Source organism: Paramormyrops kingsleyae, chromosome 21 (genome assembly GCF_048594095.1).
Source record: "Paramormyrops kingsleyae isolate MSU_618 chromosome 21, PKINGS_0.4, whole genome shotgun sequence".
Taxonomy (NCBI): domain Eukaryota; kingdom Metazoa; phylum Chordata; class Actinopteri; order Osteoglossiformes; family Mormyridae; genus Paramormyrops; species Paramormyrops kingsleyae.
In genome coordinates, this window is record NC_132817.1 from 14,846,848 (window position 1) to 14,871,317 (window position 24,470).

The following is a 24,470-nucleotide window of genomic DNA, read 5'->3' on the forward strand; positions in this document are numbered from 1 at the left end:
GGCCCGCTTCTGGCTCCGCGTCTGACGGACGACCTCCTCCGACATGGCGGCCCTGGAGGAGGAGGAGGAGCGGGAGAGTTACACGGAGGCCATTACGAGGACGGTTCCTCTTTCGGCACTCCGATCATCCAGATCTTCTCAAGCAGCCGTGCAAAAAAAAACAACCGCATTCCACCATAAAAGCACCAGGCAAGGCTCAGCATCATTCCAAAACAACCATCTTACAGGCCAGCTCTTTAGAAAAGTTGTCTCCAAGTGTCAAACCAGAAAATAATTGTTCCTGAAACCTGGGCACTGGCTATTAGACAAACTGCAGTCTCAGCCGATCCATCATCTCAAAAAGTGCTAGATGGATACTGCAAATGAATAAAACTTATTATGCAAACGGCACTAGTGCCATTAAAAACCAGTACTGCGCAGTCAGCTTCAATCGTTAATCCATTAAGGACCTTCACAGCTATATTTCATGGAATTTCTTTCTTCCCACTAGAGATCAGAGGTAGGCACACAGAGCATCGTTAGAGAAAACCCTGTTTCGCCATTTCCATGGCAGCCAGGAGGCGCAGCAGGTAAGATACCACATACAATGCAGAGTAACATCCTAAGAGATGCAAGAAGGTATTACATTAATCAGTGTTTTCCAACCCGGTCCTCAGGGACCCTCACTGTCCAGGTCTTTGCCGGGAGCTGGGAGGGAGCAAAAACGTGGACTGTCTAGGGGTCCCCAGAGGACCGGATTGAGAAACACTGCCATGAAAAGGACTCCACATGCAGGGATACAGTGGGAACACTAAGAAGATTTACATGATAAAACCAAGCTGAATCCACACCTACATCCCACACGCCAGCTGCAGTGTGACCTGCTACCCTCCACCAAACAAGAACCTTGTTCCAGATTCACTCGTTTGCTGGCATGACGGCCTGCTGGGGGGGGGGGGGGGGGGCAGCTGGCAGGTTCTGGGGCTCTGTGCCAATGAACTGCACGTCCCACTAAAGCAGAGCAGAAAAACAACAGAAAAGCTTTATGCTAGTATGATGCACAATAAGAAACAATAGCCCCCCCCCCACTATGGGCTGTAAAGTCTGTATTGTCCTCTGTGCAGAGCATCCTCCCGCCCCCCCCCCAGTTCCAGTATACCTGTATCCTGCACCACACAGTTCTCCCCAATGAAGGCAGCTGACTCAAGGTCTTTCTCACTGCACGTGACATCACCGGGAGCACGCACAACTTTTCCCAGAATGCAGCTGGAGGACGACACAAAGCGCTTCCCTGAAAACTGGCCTAAACCAGTTGCGCTGTGAATGGGTGGGGTGGAGGGGTGGCCTTTAACCCCTTTAGGGAGGGGGCCTGGGCTCGGCTGGCTGCGGCAGTGACCGACGCCACATGGCATTCCAGAGCAGCAGTGTGGTGAAGCTGGAAGGAAAGCCACCATGGCCACTCTTAAAGGGCCAGTACCCTCGATCTCTTAAAGGTAAAGTCTTACGGAACCTTCCCCCTGCACCAGCTGAGTCATCAAGAGAACAAGCACCAAGAGAAAACCCAAACACCATTACTCCCTCTACCATCTCATCACCCAACCAGCCAAAACACTTTCATATGTACAAGTACCAATATCCAAACTCATAAGAGTCACCGTTTTCTGCTTTTAGGAGCTTTTAATGAAATACGAGTTCCAAAAGGAGCATTTCTGTTGTTACTTTTCAAAAGTCTTGACTGAATGCTCCTTGTTCAGCTCTTACCAGATGGTTACTATGTTCTACCTATGGAAAGGCCATGGAAATCAGAGGCCTGGCCTGTCTATCCGGTCCTTCCTTACACATGCAGCCCCCATGCCACAGCTCCACATTCATCGGTGAAGTACATTAATACACATCACCACAAGAGAGGGTGTGCAGCAGAGGTCTAGGGCCTTACCGGAGACGCAGACCACGTAAAAATTGTCTACGAGTTTCACTTTATAAAGTCATAGCAGCATCCCTCTAAGCAAGTGCCGTATGAACCTGCAATAAAATTAAACTGCATAGCAAAGCGAGAGCATAGGTTTGTGTGCAGATGTTCCTGGAGAGAGTCTAAGGGGCTTAAAATTACAACATGACCCCTCATTTGGATGCGGGGGGGCTTGAATCCCAGAAGCCAAACTCAAGCCCCCAGCGGATCTGCCATGCAGAACACAGGACCACGAGAGCCAAGGCCATCGGCTCGGCAGCAGACAGCAGCCCCGTTCCTTTTTCTCAAGTGGGCAGGAAGCCCCCCCCCCAACCCCCTCTCTCCGCCCACAGTATTTATAGCTTTCGATGCAATAACCTCCCCTTTCAGGACTGCAACGCGGCGACCCAGCAAAAAGACGGGTTTGTACACGCGTGTGACTGTGCACACTGCAAAACAAGCCCTCTATACCCCCCCCCCCCCCCCCGCACCCCAACTCCACACACCCACAGGCAGGATTCTGTATGACAACACTGTATGACACACACACAAAAAAAAAGAAAAGCAAGAGAGAAAAATCGGGACAGAAAGCTAAATACCCCAAACTTCATCCGTCAATGCACCACCAGTGTAAATCAGGGAGAACTTTGCAGGCCCCCAAAAGGGGAGAAATCACTGAAAACCCCCAGACCCCACAGAACCACGTGAAAGTGGGGAAAAGTTTTTTAAAAAGACAAAAAGTAAACAGAGCACTGTCTAGCCCAAGTCACACTGGAGCTAGTACCGCACGCTACTCTGAGCAAGCGGAGCGTTCTGGGGAAGGGGGGGGTGGGATGGGGGATGGGGGGGGGGTTCTTTGCACTGAAGCCACAGACGCTCCCCCCGCCGCAGGCCTCTGCTGACTCAGGCTGGCAGGTGAAGGGTTAAGCGCTGCCATTTTAACACCACTGTCAGTCCATTAAGGGCGTTGCCTCACAAAATGGAAGCCGTGCCAGAGAGACCAGGTTCCCCTGAGCGAGACGGCGACGGCCACACACACACACACACACACAAAGAAATGGCCGGTCACACATGCAGCACAAAAACATACAGGCACCCGACCAAGAAAGGTAAACAAGACTAATGGACAGCAATTAAAAAGCAAGTACACTGTCAATAAAGTGCTAGGTGAACTGTACTAGCTATTTTAGGCAGGGATCCGCAGTGGGTATTCCTCACAAGCTCACTGGGTCAGAACCAACAGCGCTCCCTAACAATCACAGAATGTTCATGACAATATAGCCCGGGGGCCCAAAACCCCCCCGCCCCCCCAAGACACAAACAAAAGTTGAGTTGTGCAGAACGGCAACATACAAAAATACTGCGATGCGGTCCACAAATCCGCCACATTAATAAATGCAGGTTTAAATGATACAAAGCGTTAGATTATAAAAAGTCTTAAACACGAGTGCTTAAAAGCACTTGACTCCTGTACAATGAAATGCTAGCTGCTGAGTTTATGTGATGCAGTAAAGTAGACATTCCAGCTCTGATGCTAGTACGACTGTCTGTCAGATAGCATAGTGAACCAAATCCTCCCAGTAATGACTGCACTCGGGACAACACAAGACAATAGGGCTAAAACTGAACAATACTGAGAACTACACACCGCCATGAAAGCATTGGTCTAGTATGGAAGCACTCAAAGCCACATTTAAGGAACAGCAGGGAACAAAGGTGCATATCACTACAATATTTGCATATTGCTAAACAGCCACCGAAAATCATTAGAATGGGACATGATTTTAATGGAATCTCATGCATCTTAAGTCCCTGCAGGAAGGTACCCCCACATGTAATGCTGACAGGAAACAGTGATGCCCCCCCAACACCCCATCTGTGAGATAGAGGATTGAGAACAGATGGCAACAAGGGCCAAGTCCATATAGGGCAGTGCAGATTACTGACGTCAATTCCACCTGCGAGGGCAAAGTGTGAGGACCCGCCTCTCATGCATGAGTGACATCACAGGTGTCCAATTAACTACTGGCTCCCATTCTCCCTTCATACTAACAGTGGTTCAAACAGAACAGCAAATCGAAAACAATATGCAAATCGAAGCCACACACTGGAAACTGGAGTCACATTCCGCTAAGCAAGTGTACCATTTAGATATTTTCTGATCAATTACGTCAGAATAAGCACTGCCAAGACCAGTTCTTTTAAACCATGTTTTAATGATCGGACACATCAGACGTCACTCATATGCACAATCACCCTGCCTTATGTACAAGGCCTTTATAGAGTAAGCGCCAAGAGTTGGCAAATCCCACCCCCTGGTGCCCAGGGTGGGTCGCCACGCCAAGAACTCCAGGTCTTCAACCTCCTCGTCTGTCAAGTCAAGCAGGTTGGCCGCCCCATTGTGCACACACCACCCCAGGCACACTGCACATCTGTGGGTTGAACCAGTCCCTAAAAATGGGTTATAAGTGTACATATCCGTCTCAATCACACGCGGCACCTCCACCATTTTCGGGTTGAATATTTCAGGGGGGTGGCATGGTGGTGCAGTGGTTAGCACTGTTGCCTCACGCCTCTCGGACCAGGGTTCAAATCTCCGCCAGGGTTCCGTGTGTGTGTGTGTGTGTAGTCTCCCCGTGCGGTTGTGGGGTTCTCTCTGAGTACTTCAGTTTCTCCCCACAGTCCAAAAAACACACTTAGGTTAACTGGAATTACCAAACTGCCCACAGTGTGAGTGACTGGTGTGTGAGTGTGCCCTGCGATGGGGTGGCGTCCCATCCTGGGTTCTTCTCTGCCTTGCACCCATAGATTCCAGACTCCTCATGATACAGAAAATGTATGGAATGACTTATGTAAGGACCACATTGCCCAGATGGCCGTGCAGCTGTATGCCTGAGTCACCTGCCTAACACTATGTGTACAGGCTGAAAATACAGATTCTAACCCCTCCCTCCACACACACACACACACACACGACAAAATTTTCCAGCACTTTCAGTTACAAAGTAGTGTGATGCTTTTGTTCCAAAGCCCCTGCCCTCTATGCAGTCACTGGATGCCTGTCTTTCTTGTCATCCTGCCCTCTATAGGCCTCTACAGTTAATGCAACACCCAAAAAGCATATTGTTGATCAGGCAAACTGGCAAAAATATTACAAATACTGCAAACAGCCTCAGCAATAGTTAGCACCATAATTCACTTACAGAACTAAACTCCCCCCCCCCCCCCCCACCCCGACCAAATGAGCAGAAAAACTGCAGCCGTTTGCCGGGGGGGGGGGGGGTGGATTTGGAGGCTAAATGTTTTATGCCCATGTCCTGTGGGCCATCTCTTTGAATCCTTTGATTCGCAGAGTCGGCACAACAATGTTGGACCCTTGAGCAGGGCCCTTAACCTATGCGTATCTCATAAGAGTGTAAGATGGAGTATGCAAAAACTGAGGAATTCCTATCTACACCTGTACTAATATAAATGCCAATTAAGTGGCATTACCAAGACCCAACATTTCAAAATCTCAGACATTGTCCGAGTTGGCTTCACTTTCAGCAGCACCCATAACTTTACAAAATATCCCAACTACCATTACAGCTAATTACCATAACAAACATCTAAATTCAACCAACAATATGCCACATTTAGCATGTACTTGTACCACAAATACCATATCCATGGGATTTAAAAACGGACCACCATCCTACATGCCAGCACTTACGGTTACCTCATCAATGACACACATCTACAGCGAATGATGGGTTACTACTCAACGGATGTTATCAAGCATCACAGAATTAAAACATTACAGACTTATTCAAACAAGTCAACAGCATTTGATGTCTTATTTGGACACTAGATTGTTAGTTGATCCGTTTTAACAGGACCACGTCTGTCTCATCCTGTGGAGTGTTGCAGTTTCACACAGTCTTCGTCCTGTCAGTGCTGGGGGGCATTTAAGGTCAAACAGCTTCTTCAAAAGTGAGTGCACGGCGCAACGGCGGCGTAGAATTTTGCAAAAGCACAACGAATGCCATGTTGAACAATTAAAAAAAACATTCAAAGTAGTGAAGCTCGTAAAACAAAAGCATGCGTTTCGTTATGTCATTTTGTACATGCAGTTTTTTTAACGCAAACTTAAAAATGTTATAGCATTTGCAGAAAACATGGATGGGTGGGGGGGGGGGGGCAGACCGCAGGTATACTGTAATTCAAACCGCATTTAACCGCCAGCTACGTGCGCTTACGGCACCATGTCCGCATCTGAGATGTGCGTGTCGCTTTAAGATGAGGAGGAAGAGGGTGGCTGGCCGCTGAAGCGAGGAAACGCCGAGTAGGAAGGCTGGGGGGGGGGGGGACTTTTATTGTGACACCCGCTCGCGAAGATGGGCTGCCAGTCGGGTTAAGTGCCACGACTGGGGGCTTAAACCGAGGCACACGAATATCGGCCACCATTACGCCACAGTCGAGCCCCCGTTCCGAGACGTGAAAGTGCCGACGGTCGTGTCTCCCACCACCCCGACAAAAAAAACATAATAATACAAACACCACGCAGGAGCAGCAAATGCCCAGAAAGCCGGTTACAAACAGGCTTAAACCGCGCTTTTCCGAAATCTGTTTATCCCGACGGTGTGGCAAAATACACAATTAATGTTCATCTGGTTCGCCATGGGGTCTCTGGCACAAAATGTTTCGAAGAGGTTTGACTTTAAGTGACAAAATATCTGCTAGGGACCAACTTTCCTGCCGTAAAAAAACAGCCACATCCTGGCTGCGCGACTTCGGGGGCGAGCCAATGGGACGGAGCCGCCGGCTCACCGTCGGGCTAGCTGCGGGCTAACGAGCTCGCGTTTCGGAAAGGGGGGGAAAAAAACAGCGGAAAATTTAAACTTAAAAAAAAACGCCTCAAAGTTTCCGAATATCGAGATCAGAAAACGACGCGACCTCGGCACGACGCTCCCGGGGAGATTAGCGGCACGTACCGGCGCCGCTCTTTCGGGGATCCGAAAGTAAAGCGGCTCAGGTCGCGAGAGCTCCCCAGAAAAGCAGCCCAACTCGCTCGGACACCCGGCTCCGGCGGCCAGGCGCTCCGGGGCGCAGCCACCCGCGGATGGGTTACTCCATAAACAAAACCTGTGAAAGACACCGAGGCAGTGCAAGCGGCTCATCGATGCCAACGGCTGGGCTCTCAAAGCAGCCGCCGGTATAAGTTTAAACTGATCCCGACTACTTTGTCTCCATCTTATAAATATGGATTTTATTGCCCTTATTCGTTACTATAGGCGGTGAGGTGTATTAAATTCGCCCAGACCACTAGCGAGCTGCCTGCTCCAGCATTCACGCGTTCATTCACTCACTCACTCACTCACTCTCTCACTCACTCACTCACACCAGCTCGCCGAAGGAAGACTTTTCCTCCTAACTAGCTAGCTGGCTAATTCAAAACAAGAACGGCGTAAAAAATCACCCCAAAAAAGAAACTTTAACGCGCCGCCGCGAACTTACAGAGTCCCAGGAGCACTGATCCGGGTTTCAGCGCGTCTTCCTCGCACTGCAGGTTACTATATACTCCGGTAATTCGGTGTTTTAAAAATCCTGGGGATACCCCTCTTTTTTTCAACCCTCCCCGATGCCTCTCCGGTTGCCAAATAATGCGCTTCACACACATGGAGCTGCGGCGTCACCGCACCAGGCATGCGCATTTGATCACGATAGGGGGACCAGAGACACATCAACTACTGACCACCACGGGGCAAAACGGCCATAGGTCGCAACGTCCCCTCCAGCCGACCTAGTCGCGCCAAGACCCACTTATATGTCATTACAATTCCTGCCAAGAGCGCGGGGCTCCTAGCTTGTCACTCAAGCAGTCCTGACATCATCACTTTTGAAGTAAGTGTCAAAGCAACGTCACTTTCACATTCTTGTTCTCAAGTGCGAGCCATACATACCCAGGAAGTAACATGCTGAATTTTGTACCGTCGTATTGTGATTTACATAGAGACGGTAGATTAGGTCAATGTACAAGTGGTCTAAGCAGTATTTCGTCCCATATTGCATTAAAATTCATTAATAGCCCCGAAAACTCATAATTGGACACGTTGCTTGAAATGGTAGCTGCTGAGAAAACTGAAATCCATTGGATTTGGATTATTATCCCTGAATATAATACTCATATGTTTAAGTGCCCTTCATGGGTGAAAAGGCATTTACAAGATTGTAACATGCATTTTAATAATACGGAAAATACATGTTCTATGTCAATGCTAAAAATAAGATTTGAAATAAGCCTATTTTCTTGTATGCAACATTGCATGGAAACGGTAAGTCTGGGAAGGTTTTAGGAAATAGCTGAACTGTACGTGAATATTTTCTCATTTTTGTGACATTTCTTGGCTGACCTACGACCCCGACTAGGATAAGCAGTAGGATGAATGACTTGGTTGATGCTGATCTAAAGCAGTTTCCCAACCCAGTCTTCAGGAACCCACAGATGGTCCAGGTTTTTGCAAAAACGTGAACTGTCTGGAGTTCCTTGAAGTCCAGATTGGAAAACACTGATCTAAAGCGATTTAACTTTTTTATGCACCTCTATATTTAACTGAAGCAGCCTAGAGTGAGTACTTTCCTTAAGGGTACAACAGAGAAGACCCTTTTGTGACTTAAATCACTAATAATGAGGCTGTAATTTTGTGCTTAATATGCTGCCAATCTGCAAAATCCCCTTTTTTTTTTAATAACAGTTTGTTGCTGAGCGAAGATTGCATTTGCCTGTATAGTCCTATTAATTCGTGGTTTTTCGAGAAATAAAAAAAAAACTCTTCAGACTTCCGTGGGTGTTTCATGTTTGATCAGAATAAAAAAAATATTCAAGTGTAAGTAGATCAGGCTACATAAATCTAGCCAGCTTTACTTTCAGTTTAAAATAGGAGCATTGGAAGCATTACTATGGTTCACACTTGTGATCCTTATTGCTTTTGTCGCAACTGAAAAACAGAGGCCACCTGACCAGCTGTAGGACATGGGCTGACCCACCCAGGATGTTCTGGGATGCTGGAGTACTGTAACCAGAGTACTGTTTTTACCTCTTTTGTGCTCGTGTCTGAGAGAGGCCCAAGTCTATCCAAAGACCTCTGGATGAAAACAGCCATTGTATCATTCACACTGGTTACATGGCAAAAGAACAAATATGTATTTCTTCTACTGGATATCTACATGCTTAAATGTGACAGAGTATTAGTGGAAGGACTGGGGGAAAAAAGAAAAATAAAAAAAAACTGACAGCATTATTTTCATGGAATGTACATAATCCTCATTACGTCAAATCTGAAACAATTCCTGTCACGTCTTGTTAATCTGTAGCGGTTGGTCAAAGCGTAATTAAAATCATATACAAAAAATTCTTTCAGCAGTTTATACTGGTGTTGTACCTGGCTGAACTGTACTAGATAATGGCTGATTTTTTAAAAAAATGGCCTCAAGTTAATCCCCATTAAGGTACAGTAACAATGCAGGAAGTACCCCTCCCTGTCACAATCAGCTGGACTCACTATTTGGCAGGAAGTGTATTCTCTGAAGGCTGTTTCAGTGGTGACACCTATTACCTAATAAGCATCACTAGCGAACTTGGTTTCTCTAGTGGATTTGTAATTCCCTCTCATGAGCGATTCAGGATAATTATTCACAACTATAGTGACTTAAATAGAAATGGTAGTTCTTCTCTTTTCCTTTAACCCTTGGCACGAAACCTGCTGAGTGCAAGTCTTATCAGAGGAATGTCACAGCTACTGCACAGCAGGCTGGAAATAAAGACGATCATGTGACCAGGCCCGCAAGACTGACCTCAATGTTGGCAGCTCTCCACGCTGCAATTCACCATCGCAGATAACTCCAGTGCAGCTCTCGATTGGGACTTCTATACAGTTTCGGGAATGGAGACACATTAGTAGTCTCTCTTTCAGGACAAATGAACAAGCTCCCAGTGAAAGATTATTAATGAACTTGAGTTATTTCGAGAAATCTCTACCAGTTTACTGTAAATGATTAAAAATTGTATGACAGTGAATAGTTCAGTACTATCTACATCATCTTCAGTGCATTTAGTGAATGTTGATTATGATTAACCTCAGCTTAAAGGGATTGTAAGATAAGATACAATCAGCAGTTAAAATGTGTGATACTGCTGGTTAAAACACATCCATGGAAAAAAAAATTACTGGCAGCTTTCTTGACCACATTATAGTACTTCGTGCATGTTGACTTTTGCTTCCATAAAACAATCTTTGTACAGCAGGTTCCACCCCCATTCAGGCATGACCCTTAATTCAGAACAAGTGATTCAAGTAAAAGAATCTGTGGTTTTAGTCTTTTGAAACAGGTGCATAATCATCATTCACAGGTTATTCAATGTCATTTTGAAGAGAAATATGTCTGACCCCCGAGCTATGGAAATGGACTTAATTATAGGTATTATATGAAACTAAAGAACCCCTTCACATTTTGGTCAATCTGGGCCTGACACATCAGTCAGAAAAAGACAAACTCACATGAACCCACATGAAAAGAAACAACAATGGAATTTGCAGGAGAGACATAGAAAACTTTCAAGATATTTATTGCCACCATTTTTTTCTGCTTGTGACTTCAATCATATTGGTAACGGATTTTAAAAAAACGTCATTAGATCAAATGGCTCCAGCCGGGTTGTTGAATGGGAATTGGCAATGCTGCTGCAGATTCAGTGATCAGTCACACCACACACACAAAGTACAAACATCAATCACACGTTTCCAAGTGCCCGTTTCTCACCAAACCAGACAACATAGAACTTGTAAGTACAGTTCTCACATCTTTTCGCTAGTACTGATGAGGTGCAATCTTGACAAATTTCTTCTCTTTCAGTGGTTGTGAATCAAGTAACCTAACCAGCAATGTCTCATTCAAACTGCTGGTTGTCAAAATGAAGAACTCTCGCAGTCATTGGACCAATGCATGCTCTCCTGTGTGTTACCTACAATGTGTAAACACAGCATCACACTAGTGTGACTGTAGCATTTACACTGCCTACAAACTGCATGGAGAACATACAGAAGCTGTTGTTCATATTGTTCTATTCTGGGCCTATGGCAAAAAGCAGCTCATCTCATTTAGCTGGATCTTCACTTCTTGATGCACATTAAGAAACTCCAGCATAAGCATTCCCAATATCTTCCTGTGGCTTTGTTCACATTGTGGGGGGGGGGAGACTTGGATCTTTAAGAGCTACAAATGGCGAAGGTAGTCACAAAACTTTTACCAATTTTATTTGAAAAACTTCCTGATATTTTGAAGAAGAAAAAAAAACACGAATCGCATTCAAAAACACAGGAGTAAGAATATGGCAGTAACCAAAGTTTTCGTATTCTGGTTTTTTAATGCAGACGTAAAGTATAAACACTGAGTTGCTATTCTTATAGCTCTTGATTTTGTCTATATAGGACAGTTAAAAATACATTACATACCTGACATTTAAAGGTTTAATAATTTTATCATAACAAATGTTATTATACAACAAAATGTACTAATTGAGGAAAAACTAAGATTAAACAATTTTTTCAGCATTTTGCAATATTTATACAAACTAAAGGTTGAGTATTTGCAAATGGAAAAAAAAATTAACTGTGGTATACAAATATTCAAACTTTACAAAATTTAATAAATGGATTTTTGTTCAAACTACGGGATTGAGCATAAGATGTTTATCTTCATAAACAAAAATATTGTTCAAACATGATCTGTACAGCTAAAATAGGAACCTGCATGACACACAAATACAAAAAAAAAACTAATTATGTGTTTCAAATATAATTGACATAAACTGAAGTGATACTCCTGAAAAAGTATTACACTTGACAGGTTACAAAATGCCTATCATTTCTTTAAAAAAAATAATTTAGAATATTACAAAAGGCTTTTGCCTCCCCAGCAAACTGCCCAGATGCTACTCAGGTGACTGCTGCTGGTCCATTAAGGGACTGCACTTGGTGAAAGAGGGCTTTGCAGGGGTCCTACCTGCCCTTAAGCCCAAATAAATACATCAAAATCAAAGATGAGCTAAAACAAATCCCATATCTGCTCTTGACCTGCGACTTCCAAATCAAAACTGCAAATTCTCCCATTTTCTGCCTATATGATGCTAAGTTAATCCAATACCGATTTTTTTGTATATTTAAAAAAGAACCAGCAGATCTGTGTGCTGTCAATAAAATTGCATTTACCAAACTTAAACCCCCCCCCCCACCCCATGCATTTTTTGCATTCATTGCAGTCACACTCTAGGAAAATCAAGCTCTAAAAGTACTTTCCTTAAAAGTAATAAATGCAAATGAATCCTATATAAGGGGAATGCATGTTCGACTAACATTCTGTAAAAGGGCCCCCAGCTCACAGGTTTATCACGATGGTGGGTACAGAGCAGGAAATATCACAAGCACTCTGTGGAACATCAGTTTTCAGTGGTGTGCTATCACCCCCAAGCCTCGAGAACTGACAACATCCCAAGCTGGAGATCAACACCAAGAGATGGGCTCCCAGGAACTCCGGGGCGAGAAGCAGGCTCGGTGCAGGAGGAGCCCTTACGGGAAGTCGTTCAGGCTCCCTGATGACTCATCGTTTCCTCACTCAGCTGGAATGTGTTTGCCTTGGCCTGGGAGCGGTCGACACGGCCCCGCCCCCTCCTCAATGCCTCCAGGCTACACCCCCCCACCCACAACCGTATTTTTTTTTTTTTTTTCTTGAGGTAGGCTTCTCTGTCACCGTCTTGTCTGCAGCCCACCATGGCCTGTTCTTCTCTGGATTACAGAAACCCCATGTGGCACAAGGCCATCATCACATGCCAAAACTATCGCCCCCCCACCCCAGCCCACCCCCCCGTATTCCCCACCATGGACATCACCTTAACAGCACGTCTATGGGACTGTCAATAAAAACACTGAGGCCTGAAGCACTGGATTCAGGAGTGGGCCGGTCCCCCTCTCACAGTGTGGGCTTGGCTCCGGCCCTGGCTGGACTCACAGCAGGTTGGCCAGGCTGGTGGTGGGACCATTCTGGGCTTGAATCTGCACCGGTGGTGGGCCGTCTGTCCACTGCCACACGGGGCACAAAGAAAGGAGGCCAGGTCTTACATTCTGAAGCTATAACCCGGCATCACATGATTGCTGCTTTGCAAAACATCACATGTCAAAAGGGATAGATGTATTGCACAGGTCTTATTAAACAGGCCTTTTCAAATGGCTGATATTGGATGGTATTTTCAAACATCAATGAAGACTCTACCATAATAGAAGGAACTGTGCCTAGAAAAATGCTTTTATTGTCCTAGAGATAAACAGGGAATATTAATGTGTCCACATCAGAGTCACAGCCTCAACCTAACGGCATCTTTGGGATGAACTGGAACACACAATTAGGGCAAGACCAAGACGGTCCTCTTCAGCAGTGGATCCAAATCGTGCCTTAAAGGACCAGCAGAGCACAAAACTAGTTTTTTTTTAATTCTCTCAGTTACTGGAACTGAGCATAGAACTATCTTTGCGGAACTGAAGCTTCTATCAAAACGCTGTTAGATTCTAATCAGAGCAGCCTCTAGTTTTTGGTTTGCCTGTATGTCCAGGTCCCACACTGGTCTGTACTGGGTGCAGGTAGCCCATACTCACGCTGATGAGGTTGTGGTCTGGGAGGCTGCAGGCAGCGATGTGGTCCTGGAGGAGCTGCTGGGAGAAGTTCTGGTGCATCTGGGCTGCTTCATGCGCCTCCATGGAATTCCCACAGGCTTTGTTCAAATCTGGCCAGGAGTGTGAACACCAGCCTCATAGTTTCATTATTATTCTTTTTTTCATTCATTAAAACTCACTGCTGTAGCTCTTATCCAGAAGAAATTCCATCTTAGGACACTGAACACAGCACTTTAAAGTTAAGTTATTTTGTCCACTGTCCTGACTAGCTGTATTGCTATATCGATTTTTACTGAATACATTGATTTGCCTTGGATACAAGCAGTAAGGAAATTCATAACATTCTAAAAGCTTAACATGTGTAATCATGACTCTTATTGATGGATGTGAGCTGGAACATTACATTTTAACCTTCAAACAAGATTAACCATGACTGGAAACAGCTCTAAATACTTGATTGTACCTTTCAGAAGGGCTGAGGACCACAGCTGAACAGACATGTCTGGGATTTTGCTTGCCAGCTGCATTGCTGGGACGACCATGTTGTTGCTCTCCTACAAGGGAAAGAAAAGTCTAATGAAGGCTGGAAGACGGCATCTGTAGGGCCGTGACAGTCCTGTCTGAAAACGTCAACCCAAACCGCTCAGCTCGTCCGGCTCCTTTTGAGAATACAAGATTTAAGAAGACTCATAATTGCCTCCGAGATTCAACCAATCACCCCGGACATCACCTGAACATGTAACCTGTGTGGCCACAGCAAAAACTGTACCGTAGTGCGGATCAAAACAGGGAACATGCAGCATTAGTGAAGCATTAGTGAAGCATTAGTGAAGCATTAGTGAAGAACACTGCATGCATGATCTCACCAAACTATCATTTTGTAAATTTTCCAGAGGGACAACAGAGATCAAAACTCCGTGAGCCTTCAGGAGAGCCCACACAGAATCTTCATGAAAATTCCACATGGGCTATTAAGAGCAGATATCTCACCCTGTGGTTCCCCAGCACGTAGAATATGTGGCCCAGCAGGACGAGAGAGCACGCCGTCAAGCGGTTCAGGTCCTCAGCATTGGACATCTTCAGCGTCTCCCGCAGGAACCGCCTGAAAAGGACGGCAGGAGAGTGACACTCAAGGTGGGTCTCACAGCCTTAAGCAGCGGGAGAGGAACACGAGGAGCAATGTACCCACTTAGCTTCACTGTAGCGCCCCTGGAAGAAGGAGAGAAGTCCTCGGATGTAGAAGGCGGCCGCTCGCAGACAGTGGGAGCTGGAGTGAGGGAGACAGAAAATTATACTCACCCAAAGCAAAAAAAAATAAAAAAAAATAAAAAAAAAAAAGACAGGAAGATAATATCTGCAGATCCATCTATGTGTTTAAGCACAAATCTCTGCCTGAAGAGGAGTGTTGGGCGACACAACAGCAAGTTCTTTACCTTACAGGAAAGTTGCGATCGGGATTGATTCTCTCCAGAAGACTGTAAAGCTTCACAGAGAAAAAGGGGAATCAGAACATTTCACATGCGCCCCCCCACTCCCCCAGTTTAAATAATGGATCTCATTGTGCCAGTTTATGGAACATCTCTGTCCCGCAGCGTCATAACAAAACGTGGAGCCCCAGACCAGACCTCCTGCTGCCGGTTCCCTTCCCTGATGTAGACACTCGCCAGGTTGGTCACGATGAAGGTCCACAGTTCCTGGTGTGTGGTCAGCTGAGGGAGACACCGCCAAGTTAGCGCTTAGCCACCAGCTTCCGCTGGCGCCCACAGGTTGCAGCCTGGAGCGACAGACTGCAGGGGGCGCTGTGTAATCCTCAAGATGAGTAAGGGGTCACTCACCTGAAGTGCAGTTGTGAACTGTGCCTCTGCATTGTCCATGCAGTTCACAGAGATACAGTACAAACCCTGGAGGCAAGAAATGAGTCTTACAAAACAACCAGTGAAGGTAAGGAACCCAGAAAATTGCTGCTTTACCACACTATGGGATCTGGGGCGTTTCTAGCTATTGAAATAAATCAGGGGTTAAGTCAAGTTCACCTGGGGCATCAGGGTAAAATAAATACCTTGGGCTACAGCGCCAATGATCAGACTTAAGGACGCTCACAGATAGGTCAGCTACCCTGTTAAAGACACCCGCTGGTTTCAAATAGGATTTTTTTTTTAAGGAAAGATCTGCTGAAATACTGAAGGACTAGTATACAGACAGACACAACAAATACCCGATCTGAATCCAAGTGAAAATTTCTGACCAAGTCTGCTGGAATTCCCACCATGGTAACAATAAAAAAAAAAGAACATCCAGCTCTCTGAATCTAGAAGCTAGGGATGCCTGGAAGGTATCAGCTATGCAGCGAGAAGAAAAGAACTCACTAGTAGAGTATGGAGCTGAGCAGCGTGGTTGGAGAATAACCTGGGAGACTGCTGGCACAATTGGCAAACCTGGGATATCTGAAGCGAGACAGGAGGAAGGTAACTACACATTTAACATAGAAACCCAGGCTAACGGAGTAGCCTGTAATGCATCATCAAAAACACCATAACAGCAAGATACCACTACAGCTCAGAGCGTGAAACACCCACAAATCGAAACATTTCAATGAGCTGAATCTCTTAGTCCGAGTTCCTCGCCTTTTGTCGAAAGCATCGAACACAGGGCAGGATCTTGCAAAAAGCAGCCGGACACCAACCTCTTGCAATGCTGTCGCCTTGTGGCCGGTGACGAGTCGGCACATGATGATGTGCTCCAGGAGGATGACTTGGAAGGAAGAAAGGATGGGACTGCAGTCCAGCACTGGAACGGACACGACGACACAAAAAGGAAAATAAGCAGATGACACTACAATGACATCATGGATAGTAAAACGATAATGAGGTCATGGTAAGGGAGCAGCGTTTGTGTTTGTGATTGGGGATTATCTGCATTAATTACAGGAATCTAGCAAGGTGATCAAAGGAGAGTATCTTAAATAGATCAATGATAGAAAGCACTGGACAGATTCCACTCACAACGGGTTTAAAAGCTGGGCGATTGCAGCGTTATGGATGTGACATTTAGACTTAGACAAAATACCTCAGAAAATAGAGAAGCCTAATACCACTGAGTTGATTTATATTCTTTGTGTAACCTGTACTGCTGTATCGAACATCCGAACTCTCGAGGGTTTGCGAACCATGCTTAAAATTCGAGCACAAAAATTTATTTATGTTCTTATCCCAAATATGTAATGTTTCAAACCAAAAGTAAACAATATGTATGTCTGTGGTCTCCCAGGGCGTAGAATATGTAGGTCAGCAGTATGAGACAGCATGTTAAGTATTTTTTAGGAAATTACCATGGGAGATTAATGATTAAATATGATCATTTATCATTTCTTAAACAGATTAGTCACATTTTTGTCGGTGTTTATCCAAATAAAAATCTGAATATTATTAAGTAGTTTGATCCGGATTGTTATACGAGAAATCTTTAGTGTGTTCAGTAATGAGATTTCAACGCCCAACTTGAATGCCTGTGTATATTTTGTATCACAGATGTAATTTTTTGCAGCCTTGTTTTATTTTCCAGCAGCTACCATTACAGCAAACTCTCCTGCTGCAGAGCTCATTTGTTGCACAGCTAGCTGGTTTTATATATTCCGAACATCGTCATCAATTGTTCAAAAACGGTAACTCAAGAGGCATTTCTACTGTGAAACAAATGTAACGATAAGGAACAGGTCATTACTTGAACGCTAATCGCCAAATCTTAAACTAAAAACGGGTTTTGGGATGAGCCCTTTTTCGATCGACAGTACATAGATCAGAGGTCTCCAACTCCGGTCCTGGAGAGCTACCGTCCAGTAGGTTTTCTATCATACCCGGTTTCTGATGAGCCACACCTGTTCTCAGGTAAATACCAGGAGCAGGTGTGGCTCATCAGAAGCCAAGTGGGACAGAAAACCTACTGGATAGTAGCTCTCCAGGACCGGAGTTGGAGACCTCTGACATAGATAATATGCTCATGATGCACAGTTGTCGTCTGTAAACCGCAGTCGTCTGTAAACCCAAAGCATGGATGTGTGCATGGATGTGTGCATGGCATTTCTGAAAATATCAAAATAATTATAAAGTTTTTACTTTTTTATGTCTTGCGGACCGGTTTGTGCATTGCTGTACTGTCTCATGATAGTCTTGCCCAAGGCCTGGTAATACACAGCCCTAGTAGCCATCCTCAAACCTTCATGATTCCTATTACAGTAAAATCCCGTTATAACGGACTTCAAGGGACCTGGCAAAACAGTCCATTATATCCGAAGTCCGTTACATCCAGAGTTGCTGTTTGCCCAGAACTCAACTACAGGACACCATTTACTCATGCCACACCCCAGCAGACACACTTGTGGTATAGATTATTATATTGTACCTGTAGTAATCCAACTTTACCTGACCAGATGCGCGACTATTAATAATCCCGACTACGTATCTGCGCTGGATATCACCGGCACGCCACGTGCCTTGTAGGCGGAGCCTGCATGTCTGTTATAGCCGAACAGAACGACAGCTAAAAGCGGCCCTGGGGAGCAAATTGTTTTTCCATTATAAGCGAAATTACGTTATATGCCAGTCCGCTCTATCCGTTGCTTTTTCTGCATGTTCTTAAAGGCGCACGACCGGGACCAGCGGACCTCGTCCGTTATAGACGATATTCCGTCATAAGCGAGTCCACTATAACGGGATTTCACTGTAATTTACACGTTAGAAATATACAGTGTTTAATCAGCATTATGGATGTGACAACAAAGGGACCTTTGCATGGAAAATACCCAGCTTCATCTCTCCCATTGTAAGCTTCTGAGCATCTTACTTACTTTTCAGCTTCTCTAACTGCATGAGCGCTTTGTCTGTGTATTTCTGTGCCTTCTCTAGATACCCAGCCTGCATGGAGTGCATCACAGTGACCTGCAAGGCACACACACACACACACACACACACACAAAATCAACACATATAAAGCTCACCTAAGGCAAGCTGTGAATCACCACCTGGCTCACCTGATTAGTGCTGAGGAACTGTAAATTAACAATTACCCCAGAATGTCATGACATTTAATAGCTGCTGATGTACAAAATCCCAAAAAGTTTCCAGTTGATCAAGCTGTCAGTGCAGGGGGTCAGTAATTATCTAATGCGATGGGTCAGGAGATGTACAGTTATGACCAGGACACTTCATATGAGAAACAAAAGCCACTGGTGTGTGTGTGTGTGTGTGTGTGTGTGTGTGTGTGTGTGAGTGTGAGAGAGAGAGAGAGAGAGAGACACCTGCAGCCTATAACGGAGAACAGGCCAGAGCTTACCAGATAGACCAGCACACACATGTGCTCCTTAGGTAGCCAGTGGAAGAGGTCGGCTGGATTGCTAGGGAGAATCTCATCATCATGGAGAGTGGAGATGGTTTGAATACACTGCTGTAGCTGCTTCAGACAGGGCTTGACGCTCTTAACCTGTGAAAGCAAATAACCTAGTCAGATAGGAGTCATGCACCGATCCACCCGCGCACCCGTTCAGCCATCAACTTTCACCCACATCCGTCCATTCTTTTAACTTTACGTCCTAGGCGAAGAGACGTGGTCCCCAGTCGCTCACCTGACCGGCATCCAGGTAGTGTGTGACCTGCAGCACCAGGAAGAAAACCCTCAGGGACTCCTTCTGGATGGGGTTCCCCTGCCAGTTCTCCACGATCTGGCCGCACAGGGTGAGCAGGGGATGCACTTCCTGCAGCTTTCGCTCCATCAGCAGCAGCTGCAGGCGTTGCGAACAGCAACAGCATCGAATCACCACAACTGGGGCGACCAAGCAATCCATGCACATGATGTCCAAACAATGGGGAAAAAAATTGCTATTTTTCCCCACAATGACTGTGACTCAACCAATAAATACTTACTCAAGTCCACTGAAATTACTTACCATTCCTTTACTTAAAAGAAACAGCGCTCTGTACAAGGGAGAAAAAAAAAAGAGGCATTATTTCAAATGAAAAGAACAACAATGAATTTATGATTCATGCAAAGAAATCTGTAAGCAGAAGTGTACTACTGTAGACTGTCCCTGGAAATCAGCGCTGTCCCTGACTATCAGTCTACCACACTTGCCAAAATAAGGAAACAGGACTGCCAGTCAGGCATGTAACCAAAAGGCAGGTTTTAGTTGCAGTTAGGGTTGGGTAGATCATCGATAATACCAATTAATATAATATATTTTCCTCATCAATTTTTGTCCCAACTACATCAATATAACACGAAAAAGTGTGTAAAGAGTTTTCATTGTAAGCTACAACTAATACTATTTTCACCAGATCAAACTGCAATAAAAAACAAAAACACAAAAAAATCTTTTTCTCCTGCAGTCCTGGGATAAAAAGCCACCAAAAACATGACGCATACTGCATGTCCATTGCGCGCACAGCTAAATCCTACCCAAATAAACATGCCTGCGTTTCTCGCTAAAAATGCGTAAACTGGTTACCGTTAAAGTTCCTCTCTCACCTGGCGATAGCAGTTTGCCTATATATTTAATTAATGAGAATGTACTAAAACATACAAACAATTATGATGTTATTGTTATTATTACGATCTGCAGTTTCTGTTGGGTATCGTTTACTTTCGTTATACAATAATAACCACTGCTGGTGCACTGTTTATTTGGGCAATATTTCCTGCTCCTGTTTCAATTGCGGAAAATATCAAGTGAAAAGAGCATCTTAATTGTGTCGAGTAGGTTTTATTTAGATCATGAGTATCAGGAGTTGTAAACCACAATAAGAGGGGCTTTGCATGCTTGACCTGTGTGACAGACTGCCTGGTGTCTCTGCCCTGCGACAAAAATTGACCTTTTACAAAAACAAGTAAATCAAATGTTGGAAATTATACGGGGTACAGCACTGTTCTAAGGGAATTTTAAACAAACGTTACCTTTCTACTGCTTGTAAACGGAAATGCAAAATAGGCTATATAAACATGGTCTCATTCATGATCACGTGTTTCGATATTATCAGTAATTTGGATATTTTTTGCAGCTATAATCAATAATGAAAATACAGATATCAGCCCAACCCTAATTGCAGAACCTTTCTTACCTGTCACATCACATAGAATCATATAATCAATTTTCAGTGCCAAAGGTCAACCCCAGCAGTTTCATTACCTCGCTCTATGGTTTTTCGAAGTTAGACCACCAATAATAACAATAATCCAGAAATGTATAGGTCTTACAAAATTAAGTCCTGAATTAAACTGATGGCCCTTATACTTTTGTCTGACCTTCCGTGCAAATTTATTACATGCATAATTCCTTTTTTATTATGCTTCTGCACCAAACCATTTTTTAAATTCAATTTACTAAACGCATAAACTCATTCACACTGCATGTTGGTGTGTCGAGCAGGCTGAACCCCCAATAAGCATCTCACTGCATTTTAGGCAAATTTTGACCTTTTCTTAGGTGCAAAGACTCATGGAAATCTTTTACTTGGAAAACAGGAGATATACTGATACAGCCGTACCGAAACCATACCCCAAAGAAGGTGGTAGAGCTTCAAGCAGACAAACTGACTGCCAGGGCCTAGAAACTTGTTTTTTTTCTACATACGTTCAGCAAAAATTAAAACAGAAATGTCCAGATGTTTTTTTAAGAGCTAATTTTTATATGATGGATATAACTTGAAAAGAAATATGCATATTATTAACTATGTATGTACATTCTCATATACAATTTATGTTGGACAGACCAGTCACTTAACACTGCACATTCTATTCTAATAACAATTTTATATATTTGTATTTTATAACTAGTTTTATTTTATTTCTTCATTTTAACAGTTTTTTTAGCTACGGTAAATATGTAGCTTTTATATACTCTCTAATGTTCTACTCTTTTTCTATTTCGTAGCATCAGGAGCGAGCAAAATAAGAACTTCACTGTGTAGTGCACATATGACAATAAGTTGCTTAAATCTTGATTACGGAAGAGTACAAGATACGAGTGCAATTCCCTTTTAGTTATAAAAATTGGATTTCCTAAATTTCCTCCAGGATCAATGGAGTCCATCTATCTTAAGTTACAACTTGTGTTAAATAAAGGAGAATGTGAAAGTAGTTAATGATTATCTGCAAACGGTCATACCTGGTGTACTCAGACCCGACCACCCTGGCGTACTCAGCCCCAACCCCTAGCAGGTCACAGGCAGATACCAGGTCCTTCTCCAGTGTGTGCAGTTGCTGACAAACAACACACACAATACCACTTGAAAAGAGTCCAGATTGTCTAGTTATCAAACAGCCAGGAGTATAGTGGTTTAGATTAGGCTTTAAGCCCATTTAAGCAAGCTACTTCTCAAATGGCCAAAATGCTCAAATGTCTAACCTCCAACAGAAAGGTTAAGTTAAGTACTTACAGCCAGTTGAAACAGCAGTCGACAGTGCCAGTATGGAGTCTGCTGGGAAATCTGGATGGCCTTGCGTAGAAGAGGTTTGGCAGAGTCCACGAGATTCTTTGAGTCAGACACCGAGAAACAAAATTTAATACAATAAAAATAAAAATTTTAAACTACACACACTATGTTACTTGAATTAGATGAAAAATCCTTGTAGACTGAAAAAAAAATACAGTATTAGCCACTGAGATTGTGGCATTTAAGATCCCTGTGAAGAAAGACAGCAGAGAAATTGTAGCGTTGTGGATGTGACATTTAGACTCATATTGGCAAACAAAATACCTCAGAGCATGAACAAGCTTAATACAAATGACTCAATTTGCATCTCATTTTATGTAACCTCTTGGGTTGAATATCCTTAAATCCTGAATATTAATATATTAATTTACTTGTTAAAAATACACAGCATTTTATCGGTGTTATGGACGTGACATCACACTTACAGACTTTTATAGAAAACTACAGACATTCTACAAACTCAGAATTTTAAAGAAAATTGATGAAAGCATAGTGTGTCTAACATGACATAGACTTGAATTAACAGAAAAAGTATAGATTGAAAAATATGTTGTTTTGGAAAAAAAAATAAGGAAGAACAAGTGTTATGGATGTGACACTTATGTTATGGATGTGACAAGTCCTATATAAATTCCTGGCTTGCATGTTTTTTTTAATATATGAAACAATTGAAATTGAATGTATGAAAAATCTATCAATGAAATGAGACATTTATACATAAGTAAACATTTTTAAAATAGTTCTCTTCCTGTGCCCTAAACTGTATTTTTCTACGGCAAGTTTGACATTTACATGGAACTGCATCTATTCAGAAACAATTAGCAGGTAGCATAATAAATATCACGCAATACATACCTGTTGGCAATAGAGTTCTGAAAGAAGACTTGCAGCCTCAAATTTAACATCTTCAAACTGAGGGACTTAATGTTGCGGTTAAGGAAATTCACAGCTCATTAATACATTTAAAAAGACATTTAACTGCTTTTGTTCACGCACAAGGTATACCAGCTTTAAGGACGATGTGCAAATATTTAAACAAGTTGTAATCCATAACTGTTATGCAACAAAAATAAAGTACAATCAGAAGTCCCTGGCTAACCGCATAGTTACAATGGAAATGTTGAATGAGAAGGATATTTGCTGAGATATACACCACTGTAAAAAAAAAAAAAAAAGTTGATATTAGTGAAATGAATAAGCTTCATACTGCTGTTAAATGATACTCAACTAACGAGGCAAGTTTCCTGCCCAACTTGTATAATTTCTTACAGCAATGCCTTGCTAACTTATTTCACACCGACCTATCTGCAAATGTCAAACCTAAGGGGCAATGTCAAAATTAAAATGTTATTGAAATAACAGCAACACCTCGCCTAAAGTCAAATTTGATGCGATAATAGTGGGCAGTAAGCAGACAGTTAGTTACCAGAATAATTAATGACAATGGTCTTACAGTTATACGAGTCTTTAACTTACATGCCCAATTCGGGATACAGAGAAATACACAGAACATGATTAACGTGATAAAATAGAGATGCTAGACGTGACACGCCGGGAAAGAGAGTTAAAATACACAAGACAACACTTGACGGTTTATTTGATTAGTTAGTTGCTTGCTCCGGTTACTTGTCAACGACGCGGCCTACACTTTCCCCGTCTAGCCGTCACATCCCCGGCCTTTCCCAGGCGGTACCCTACCGCTTTTTCGAGATGGTTCCGGGCAAGCTCGCTGTTCTTGGTATGGTGATATAGTACGGAACCAAGCTGGAGGTGAGTCCGGGCCTCGACCCGCTGCGGGGGCTTAAACTGAAATACAGCTTGGAGACAGTGGACGCAAAGACGAATTTTGGGCGGACTCGAGGTGCGGAAATGCTCCGCGAAACCGAGCAGAGCTAGGTACCATGACTCCGGGGCCTCACCGCCAGACGCCATTTTGCCGACGACAACAACAACAACAAGCCTTAGCACTTTACTCTATCCCCGCAGGATTTCGGCTAATGCAACGAGAACATAACAAGATAGCCTAGGTGAATGGCTCTTTGGGAGATGTAGTTTAATACTCGTCGCCTAAATATGAACTCAGAACATCACATATCTAGGGGGAAAACGTTGCAGTTAATCGAATATTTGTGTTATATATGATTATTACATTTTTATGAAACATGGTCACTCGACATCTCTACCATATTTAATTTTACTTTGAATAATACTGCACTATTTCAGCTCAATGGTTTTGCCTTTAAACGCCTCAAAACTTTATTTTATTGATGATATTTGTGTCAGACTTTGTTCAGACTGCAGTTGAAGAACGCCGATTTGTATTCTATTTCCTCATACTGGCTAAAGTATGAAAACAAGATG

At 43.7% G+C, this 24,470-nt stretch overlaps 2 protein-coding genes across 5 annotated transcripts in view; both read right to left on the reverse strand.

Annotated features, from left to right (window-relative positions):
- Positions 1 to 7,702, reverse strand: part of gatad2ab (GATA zinc finger domain containing 2Ab) — an 18,656-nt gene extending 10,954 nt beyond the window's left edge. Inside the window, exons 1-2 of one of the 4 annotated variants that reach the window (XM_023798189.2) lie at positions 7,424 to 7,702; positions 1 to 52 (exon numbers count right to left, since the gene is read on the reverse strand). The exon at positions 1 to 52 is cut by the window's left edge and continues 146 nt beyond it. In XM_023798189.2, the coding sequence (XP_023653957.2) occupies positions 1 to 45 (45 nt within the window). In that variant the 5' untranslated portion in view covers positions 46 to 52; positions 7,424 to 7,702. Of the gene's footprint in view, positions 53 to 830; positions 910 to 6,900; positions 7,248 to 7,423 lie in introns of those variants that run through there. The other 3 variants (XM_023798192.2, XM_023798191.2, XM_023798190.2) reach the window with 3 other exon arrangements.
- A 3,502-nt stretch (positions 7,703 to 11,204) lies between these two features.
- On the reverse strand, positions 11,205 to 24,115 carry mau2 (MAU2 sister chromatid cohesion factor). Its single transcript, XM_023797912.2, has 19 exons — positions 23,808 to 24,115; positions 23,247 to 23,264; positions 22,965 to 23,030; positions 22,053 to 22,148; positions 21,782 to 21,876; positions 19,568 to 19,595; positions 19,247 to 19,402; positions 18,958 to 19,104; positions 18,473 to 18,563; positions 16,313 to 16,416; positions 15,996 to 16,073; positions 15,465 to 15,530; positions 15,255 to 15,338; positions 15,063 to 15,112; positions 14,819 to 14,896; positions 14,620 to 14,731; positions 14,093 to 14,183; positions 13,612 to 13,739; positions 11,205 to 13,041 (listed from the first exon to the last, which is right to left on the reverse strand). Exons 1-19 carry the CDS (start codon positions 24,039 to 24,041, stop codon positions 12,967 to 12,969), a joined length of 1,797 nt encoding a protein of 598 aa, XP_023653680.1. The 5' UTR covers positions 24,042 to 24,115; the 3' UTR covers positions 11,205 to 12,966.
- Positions 24,116 to 24,470: the final 355 nt, after the last annotated feature.